This window comes from Mus caroli, chromosome 11 (assembly GCF_900094665.2).
Source record: "Mus caroli chromosome 11, CAROLI_EIJ_v1.1, whole genome shotgun sequence".
Taxonomy (NCBI): domain Eukaryota; kingdom Metazoa; phylum Chordata; class Mammalia; order Rodentia; family Muridae; genus Mus; species Mus caroli.
In genome coordinates, this window is record NC_034580.1 from 68,076,490 (window position 1) to 68,086,297 (window position 9,808).

Genomic DNA, 9,808 nt, shown 5'->3' on the forward strand with positions numbered 1-9,808 from the left:
GATGGCCAACTAGGTCATCTTCTGCTACATATGCAGCTAGAGACAAGATCTCTGATGGTACTGGTTAGTTCATATTGTTGTTCCACCTATAGGGTTGCAGACCCCTTTAGCTCCTTGGGTACTTTCTCTAGCTCCTACATTGGGGGCCCTGTGTTCCATCTAATAGCTGACTGTGAGCATCCAATCTGTGTTTGCCAGGCACCAGCATAGCCTCACAAGAGACAGCCATATCAGGATCCTTTCAGCAAAATCTTGCTGGCGTATGCAATAGTGTCTATGTTTGGAGGCTGATTATGGGATGGATCCCCGGGTGCAGCAGTCTCTAGATGGTCCATCCTTTTTTCTCAGCTCCAAACTTTGTCTCTGTAACTCCTTCCATGGGTGTTTTGTTCCCAATTCTAAGAAGGGGCGAAGTGTCCACACTTTGATCTTTGTTCTTCTTGAGTTTCATGTGTTTTGCAAACTGTATCTTGGGTATTCTAAGTTTCTGGGTTAATATCTGCTTACCAGTGAGTACATATCATCTGAGTTCTTTTGTGATTGGGTTACCTCACTCAGGATCATACCCTCCAGATTCAGCCATTTGCCTAGGAATTTCATAAATTCATTGCTTTTAATAGCTGAGTAGTACTTCATTGTGTAAATGTACCACATTTTCTGTATCCATTCCTCTGTATCCATCCTCCAGGGATATTTGGGTTCTTTCCAGCTTCTGGCTATTACAAATAAGGCTGCTATGAACATAGTGGAGCATGTGTCCTTATTACCAGTTGGAACACCTTCTGGATATATGCCCAGGAGAGNTATTGTGGGATCCTCCGGTAGTACTATGTCCAATTTTCTGAGGAACTGCCAGACTGATTTCCAGAGTGGTTGTACAAGCTTGCAATCCCACCAACAATGGAGGAGTGTTCCTCTTTCTCCACATCCTNNCCAGCATCTGNTGTCACCTGAATTTTTGNTCTTAGCCATTCTGACTGGTGTGAGGTGGAATCTCAGGGTTGTTTTGATTTGTATTTCTTTGATGACTAAGGATGTTGAGCATTTCTTTAGGTGTTTCTTGGCCATTTGATATTCCTCAGTTGAGAATTCTTTGTTTAGCTCTGTACCCCATTTTTAAATAGGGCTGTTTGGTTCTCTGGGGTCTAACTTCTTGAGTTCTTTGTATATTTTGGGTATTATCCCTTTATGGGGCGTAGAATTGGTAAAGATCTTTTCCCAATCAGTTGGTTGCCATTTTTATCCTATTGACAGTGTCCTTTGCCTTACAGAAGCTTTGCAATTTTATGAGGTCCCATTTGTCTATTGTTGATCTTAGAGTATAAGCCATTGGTGTTCTGTTCAGGAACGTTCCCCTTGCCATGTGTTTGGCTCTTCCCCTCTTTCTCTTCTATTAGTTTCACTGTATCTGGTTTTATGTGGAGGTCCTTGATCCTCTTGAACTTGAGCTTTATACAAGGAGATAAGAATGGATTGATTTACATTTTTGTATATGCTAACTGCCAGTTGAACTAGCATCATTTGTTGAAAATGCTGTCTTTTTTCCACTGGATGGTTTTAGCTCTTTTGTCAAAGTTCTTGTGACCATACAAGTTAATTACACAATAATAAAATTTATTTGTGAAAGCAAAGAAAGTGAAAACCAAAGTCAGTTTTGGAAAAGAACAAAACAGATGAACTCAGAGCCTAGGGTTTTCAGTCTTTTGATCCATGAAAAATTATAATAGAGAAATATAAAGTGTGTGTCACACTATTATCACAGGTAAGATCACACATGGGGTTCTGGGGATCAAACAAACTTACACTCCCTAGACATGTGCCCTACCACTGAGCTATATCCTCAGATCTTGCATTTATTGAGAGTGGTTTTACAATGTAGCCTAGACTGGCCTCTAACTCACATTCCTCCTGCCCCTTTCTCTTGAGTGCTGGGATTATCACCCTGGGATAGATTCACTCCTCAGCCATCTATTGCTATTTGAGGAAAATGGAAAGACAGTTCAATAGACTTTAGTGTTGGTAACAAATGGTGTTGAAAATTAAGATTTCCATAAATCAAAGCAAAACAAAAAATGCACTTCAATTCATCTTCCCCACATTCTCTAAAGTAATCAACACAAACCAGAGCACAGATCTCCCCAGTTCTCCAAGTACTAAGGGAACTCCCAAGTTGCTTTTCTTTATGTGAACAGAGAAATTCCTGGGCAAAGTGAAGCAGCATGTGCAGAAGTATTGGAGTGAGCTGCTGTCAAGCTGCATGTACAAAAGTACGCTGAAGTCAGTGAAGAGATGACTTTTGCAGCTATGGATTAAGTAAGAAATGGCAGGTTGAACATAGCATGCCCAAAGTATTAATTCCAAAAAGGTGAATGACACTACTGGGAAAGGTAACAGTGGTTCACTGAGTTTGGGGCTTAGGCTTTTGGTTGTAAAATAAACAAACACACTGAGAGCAGTGATACCCTTCTACTTGAGAAGAATGATGTTGATTACCACAGGAAACTTGGATGCTCTGTCTTATTCACATAATCACGGAATGCTGTGTCTGAAATCTTGTGGAATTCCTAATATCTCTGTGCCTCCAAATAAATTGTTAATTTAAACAATAACAATCAGATAAACAGTCAAGGATGCATATTTCCAAGTAGCAACAGCACCACTTCCTGGTGATGACTGCCGATGAGAGGGGAAAGCCAGGGGAAGCAGTGGGAGAAAGAATTATATATGTCACCCGTGTCTAAATCATAACTTAGAGGGACTGGAAGCACATATACAAAGAATGTTGGGATGGCGGTGGTGGATGATGTTAAAGCTCTCCTAAGGAGGCGAAGAGGTAAAAATAATGAATGAAGTGTGAGTCTGAACTTTTTGTATGTTGATTGAGGATAAATTGAACATGGTCTAGGGGAGTTCATCTTACATTGCCAAATTTACAAAGTTTGGTCACATAAGTCTGATTCTTATCAGTAGCATGCTTGTATATTCTAGAGTCTGCTTACAGGGAGTACATAGCAAAGGACCCTTTTCCAAGCATGTCTTTAATGGTGGTACTCTGCTTCAAAACATGTAGTGGGCTCCTGTGGAAAATTGTAGATAAAGTATTCCCAGTCTTTGGTACCTTCTTTGGCTCCTTCAACTATTCTCCATCACCTCCCCAAATGCGAGCTCCGTTGACACAGCACCATGGGGATGAATAAACACCCACCATCAACTTCTACATTCCTACCATTTTCCAAGTATAGTCATGTATGACCGTGGCCTATGATCAGAAATACAGGCCTCTGAGAGAATTGGCTCTAGATAGTACCTGGATAATTACTTTGTTTTAAATTAGTTCCTATAGGACATAGACTCCTCTGGGATGCAGGGTCCCTTAGGCTTAGGGGTAAGCAGGATGAGCAATGTGAGCAGGTGTGGTACATACACAGGTGATGGCTGTTGAGACCATCTTTTCTATGCTTATGATGCATAAATGGGAGCAGGATTTTAGACCAGGGTCCTGGAGTTACCCTGAGATATTTCTGGGTAAGTTGGCCAGGGTTAGGTGGTGGTGATGGTGGTGGTAAGTGAGTGAGCTGATGTCTCACTGTCCTTACAACCCAAGAGTCTTGATTTTACTGGTTTTATGACATTCTGTAGGATTTGTTTATGTAATTTATTAATGAAAGCATTTACAAACATCAGTATAAAATGCATTCTCACAATTTGAGGCACTTTAGCATGATGGCATCTCTGTGAGAAAGACAGTGAGTACATAGGTTTTAAACCCTTGGCTATATTATTAAAATACTCATTTGTTCAGAATACTTCAGGATACATTGGACAGCCCCTGCTCCAAGAGGTTATGGTCATCACATTTATTGGGGAACTGATCAAAAGTTTGTGCTAAAAATATTACATTATTTTATTCCTCTGAGTGTGGTTGGCAGATCAGCAGAACTATCATTAACTGTAAAATTTTGAATTTTTAATGTGTAGAATTAGATTCTACCTAAAGCCTTCCATGTCAAGACTCAGCATTTAGTAATGTAACCAGTTTCTTTATATCTAAAGTGGGTTTTTAGAAACCTCTGTGCTTCATTTATTTTTCAGTGCTGGGGACTAAACTGAATGTCTTGGGAATGCTAGACAAGCATTCTACCACTGGGCTGTATCTCCAGCTTGAAGCTCTGCAGTTTATGATTCTCATGTGTAGCCTTGACTGAGAACTGCATATGAGCCAGGTGAGGGGGATGAAAAGCACTGTCATGGGGGATGGCTCAAACTTATATTCCTAATGAGCGGCTCTGTCTTTCAGGTGATATCCCTTGGTTGTGATTTCTTATTACAGCTAGATGCCAAATTGAAATTTTCCTCATCTTTTAGACATAGAGTCTCGAAGGAAGCCACATAAACAACATTTTATTGATGCCTTTCCTTAATGTGGTAATAGCACACAATGTCAAAATATGCAAGCATTATCAACATGATAGACTAAACAGCACCAGGAGGACAAAAATTCTTTCATTTGGATTTAGTCATTATTTATCTTTATAGGAAAAAGGTCCCATGTGTTTCATTGTTGTGACATACCCAGCATATGCTTATTTCTGAAGACTAGCTGGAGCATGGTCTCAAGGGTACAAATTACACCCTCTCCTTCTTACCAAATAACTAAATCTATCACATTATTTTCATTCTAATATCAATAAATAGACAAAATATATGTGTATAATGTATAGTAGACTCCCAGGTCATTTAGGATATAAAGGTAGTATACTTAGGCAGAATAATATTTTCCAGGTTACTGACATTGTACTCAGGAATTATGTATTAAGATGCCCAAAGCTTCTTCTGGGATGATATAATAATTGTGATCAACTTAGATGAGTGTTTGCAGCCCTTGAAGTTGGAGGAATCTGTGTCTCACCCTGAGGCACAGCAGAGAAAAATTTCTAAAACACTGCTCATGTCCAAGAACCATGCCAGGTGCTGTCCATGCCACAAGATGGCGACACAGTCTTTCTTGCATGGAATCTACATGAAGTCAGTCAAACTAGTGATCAGGACCTTGAGTGCTGTGGGATAAAGTAGGATGCTGTGGAAACATAGCAGCCGGTCTGACCTAGAAAGGCATGAAAAATTTATCTCACTGAGTTACAAGGAGGATAAACTGAGGCTAAGCCAGGTGATGTGGAAGCACAGGGGACATGAGCCCAGGCAGAAAGAACAGCAACTGTGAGAAGCTGGTGTGAAGAGACTGTGGCTGATAAGTCTGTCACCTAGTGCTGTGTAGGACATGTCAATGCAGCAAACCAGAAAATAATGTGTAGGTAGGCCAGGGACAACTCCTGAGGAACATTTTGTCTTTTGTGCCCTTAAAATAATTTTACCTTCATCTTAAAAATATCGAACATTTATGAAACTTTCAGCATGGCAACGAAATCAACTTTTCATCCCAGACAGTGAGAGAGTGAAGAAATCGAATCAGAGTGAGTGGGGAAGCAGAGAAATGGAATTAAAGGTGTTTAAACCATCCAGATATAATACTGGCCTGGTCCAAATTTGGAAAGTAGAATGAACATAGTTCAGTTAGAGAAACAAAGCTGGGATAGCCTCAGAACCGTAATCCTAACATTCTGAAGGTGAAGATAGGAGATCATTTGTCAAGAACATATATTTGACTTTATTTGGATATTGAGGGATTCTTATTTTCTCTTAAATATCTTAGATGCAGGGCACCACAGAAAGGAATCAAACTGCCATCTCCCAGTTCCTCCTCCTGGGCCTGCCCATCCCCCTAGAGTATCAGCACCTGTTCTATGCCCTGTTCCTGGCCATGTACCTCACCACTGTCCTGGGGAACCTCATCATTATCATCCTCATTCATCTGGACTCCCATCTCCACACACCCATGTATTCTTTTCTCAGCAACTTGTCCTTCTCTGATCTCTGCTTTTCCTCTGTCACAATGCCCAAATTGCTGCAGAACATGCAGAGCCAGGATCCATCAATTCCCTATGCAGGATGCCTGGCACAAATGTACTTTTTCCTGTTTTTTGCAGACCTTGAAAGCTTCCTCCTTGTGGCCATGGCCTATGACCGCTATGTGGCCATCTGCTTCCCCCTTCATTACATGAGCATCATGAGCCCCAAGCTCTGTGTGAGTCTGGTGCTGCTGTCCTGGGTGTTGACCACCTTCCATGCCATGTTGCACACCCTGCTTATGGCCAGATTGTCATTCTGTGAGGACAATGTGATCCCCCACTTTTTCTGTGACATGTCTGCTCTGCTGAAGCTGTCCTGCTCTGACACCCATGTTAATGAATTGGTGATATTTGTCATGGGAAGCCTGATCCTTGTCATTCCATTTGTGCTCATCCTTGTGTCCTATGCACGAATTGTGTCCTCCATTCTCAAGGTCCCGTCTGCTCGAGGCATCCATAAAGCCTTCTCCACCTGTGGCTCCCACCTGTCTGTGGTGTCACTGTTCTATGGGACAGTCATTGGTCTGTACTTATGTCCATCATCTGATAACTCTACTGTGAAGGACACTGTCATGGCCATGATGTACACAGTGGTGACTCCCATGCTGAACCCCTTCATCTACAGCCTGAGGAACAGAGACATGAAGGGGGCCCTAATTAGTGTTCTTTGCAAGAAGAAAATTCTTTTCTGTCTATGATCATAAATATTGGAATTTAAAAATAATATATTCAGTAATATTTTAACACTGATATATGAGTATTATTATATATTCTTGTTTCCCATCATAAAACTTACTTCTTAAATGAAACAATTCAGGGTTGTTCAATATGTAATGTTTCTCCAGAATTAGCACTAGTGTATAGAATAACTGCATCTCACACAAGTTGCTGTTAGATGTTTGGTGTGCTAGATACAGCACATCTGGCCATCCAATTCCCAACTGGTCAGTGTTTGCAGGGCTCAGAAGAATCTCTGATTAGGGTTAGAGTACATCTATTGATTATCATAAACATAGATGATTTTCTTAGAGTGTGGTTTTGTGTATGACTCGGATTGTCTGAGGCCATAGTTACCACTATTACCTTGATCACAGATAATTCTCTGAATTAAGGTTTGCGTCAAGTCTGTGTCAAACTTACTGTCTAATATAGTAGGATCATGGAAAGCCAGATTCTGACGACTTTAGGAAAATTCAACTCAATATGTGACATGAAAGAGTTATTCTTTTGATGGTTAGTGCAAATTCCAGGTAGGGTTAGATGTTAATTTACATTTCCCCTCAAAAACTGTACACTCAGTAGTTCTGTGTAGTTGATGGAAAAGTGATTCCCAATAACATTCTGGGGCAGTTTTCCAGACTCTGGCCAGCATAATGTAAAATTGTTTCATTAAATTTCGTTTTTAGATCACCATAATACAGGCATTAATGATGTCCCATATCAAAACTAACTTGGCTTAAATACTCAAGTCTTGTGCTTATTCTTCTTAAAATATTAAAAAAATAACTTATCAAATGAAGTAGCATAGATAATATTTGAATCAATGATTCTGAGAAGCAGCCCACAAGAGCTCATATCTGCAATACACTGATTCATATGTACAGGCACATACAACCATTTATGCTCATTTTGCTAAACAAAACTTTTCATTGTTGAAAAGAAACTTTACTCACCCTTCTGAGAAAAAATCCTTACTTTTCATTACTTTCCTTTTGTTTCCATGTCTAATTTGTCTTTTTTCTTTCACCTAGTCTCTACTTAGAGTGAACTGTTAGCGTTGTGGTAACAGTTTGATTTATGCTTGCCCAGGAGCTGATACATACCAGGGCCTTACAAGCTTATTTCTTGTCATGAAGAAAGAAGTTCAAGTTCATTTACCATTCTGAGAGACTTTCTTTCCTACCTTATTATTTCAAACTTATTGATAAGCTTAGCAAACATGCCTTGTCTGATGTTGATTATGTGGAGGAAAGGGAATCTTTGCAGAAGATCAAAACGAGTATAGTTGGAGTTTAGCAGCATTTTGGTGTGAGTTAGTATTGAATCAATTTAAAAGCTCAATTTATTAAAATCTGGAGAGTTCCCCAAACTTCTCAAAGCCTGAGAAATAGGGTGAATGGCCATTCAATATTTAGTCTTAGCTGCATGAACATTGTTTACGTCTCCAAGCTTGGTCCATTTATTTTCTTGTTGTTGCCTCTAAGTAATGACATCCAAACAATCATTTCATTCTTCTATAATAGTTTCCATTGCAACAATCCAGACCTTCTCCTGTCCCCACTTTAACCCTCATTCTTTACTGATGCTTTATGACAAGCAAGGAATGGAGCTCTTCATTACTTGCCTACCTTTGCACTTTGTTCTATATTCCATGTCTCAGTTCTCAGATCCACTATGCATTTGCCCTAGAAACTGTATACTTCTGTGTACATATGAGTGATATGTGTATATGCACATATATTAAAGTGGATTAAGATTCACAACCACATGAAAAGATCAAAGTTGGACTTGTACTTTACAACATGAACTAACATTTTTTTCTTGAATGAGTGAAAGACTATGTGATTGACATTTGAGCACATATCAAAGACTGAAATGTGGCCTGATTTAAGGAACTGCTGGTATAGAAAAAGAAGTGAATTTGAAATAAGGTGACAGATTTTGCTTTGAATGTGATGGATTTCAAGACATGTATTTTCAATCTCATGCTAGTTTTGCAACAGTACATATACAGCCACAAAAGCTAGGACAGTTGAACTCTTAGAATACATTAAAGGGGGTAAATTTTTATGACCTTTGATTACTTAATGATTAATAAAGACCATTTTAAATCCTAACTGCATGTATGTCATTTACTAACTTTCCAGTCTTGATTCATTCAATTTTGTCATCTTTTCTAATATTGTACATCAGGATGTGACACAAAACAAAACAACAGAAAACCTCACATAGTCCAGAAAGAAGACTATAGCAATGAAAAATATTTGTGCAACAACGGACACTTTACATTCCAGTCGTTGCCCCACCTCAGTCTCCCCTCCTGCAGATCCTCATTCCATCCTCCTCCCCCTTGCCTCCAACAAGGGTGGTCTCCTCCAACCAGGCTTCCTTCTTCTCTGGGGCCTCAAGGCTCTCAAGGATTAAGTACATCTCTTCCCACAGACTAGTCAGACCTCTGCGACATATGTGCTAGGGGACTAGACCAGTTCGTGTGTGCTACTGGTTGGTGGCTCCATTTCTGGGAGCTCCCTGGGGTCTGTGTTAGTTGAGACTATTGGTCTTCCTATGGGGTCACTCTCTCTTTCAGCTTCTTGAATCCCCTAATCCATCCATAAGGGTCTCTGACTTCAGTAAAATGGTTGTATGTTAATATCTGCTTCTGTCTCAGTCAGCTGCTGGTAGAGCCTCTCTGAGGAGAGCCATGCCAGGATCCCATCTAAACATAGCCTAGTATAGTATATCATAGCAGAGTAGTGTCAGGTCTTGGTGTCCCCACATGAGATGGATCCCAAGTTGGGTGGGTTAGTGGATCTCCTTCCCTCCAGTCTCTTCTTCATTTTTATCCCTGCAGTTCTTTTAGACAGGAGCAATTCTTGGTCGGGAATTTTGACTGTGAGTTAGTAACCCTGTCTCTCCACTTGAGGATCTATCTACTATTGGTGGACTCTTCAAGTTCTCTTTCCCCAATGTAGGACATTTTGGCTTAGGTCATCCCCAATGACTTCTGAGAGAGTCTCAATTCCCAGGTGTCTTGTACTCTCTAGAACACTCTCCAACCTCTGACTCCCTGAGGCTGCTTATTTTCATTTATTCTCTTGGCCCTCTGGGCTTCTCTTCTGTCT

The 9,808-nt window shown here is 40.2% G+C and overlaps 1 protein-coding gene across 2 annotated transcripts; it reads left to right on the forward strand.

Moving 5' to 3' along the window:
* Window positions 1–3,400: 3,400 nt before the first annotated feature.
* Window positions 3,401–6,664, forward strand: LOC110304664 (olfactory receptor 1468-like). Of its 2 annotated transcripts, XM_021176123.1 has the most exons (3): window positions 3,401–3,525; window positions 4,093–4,223; window positions 5,711–6,664. In XM_021176123.1, exons 2-3 carry the CDS (start codon window positions 4,215–4,217, stop codon window positions 6,662–6,664), a joined length of 963 nt encoding a protein of 320 aa, XP_021031782.1. In that variant the 5' UTR covers window positions 3,401–3,525; window positions 4,093–4,214. The 2 variants fall into 2 exon arrangements, with proteins under 2 accessions (XP_021031782.1, XP_021031783.1); XM_021176124.1 differs by lacking the exon at window positions 4,093–4,223.
* Window positions 6,665–9,808: the final 3,144 nt, after the last annotated feature.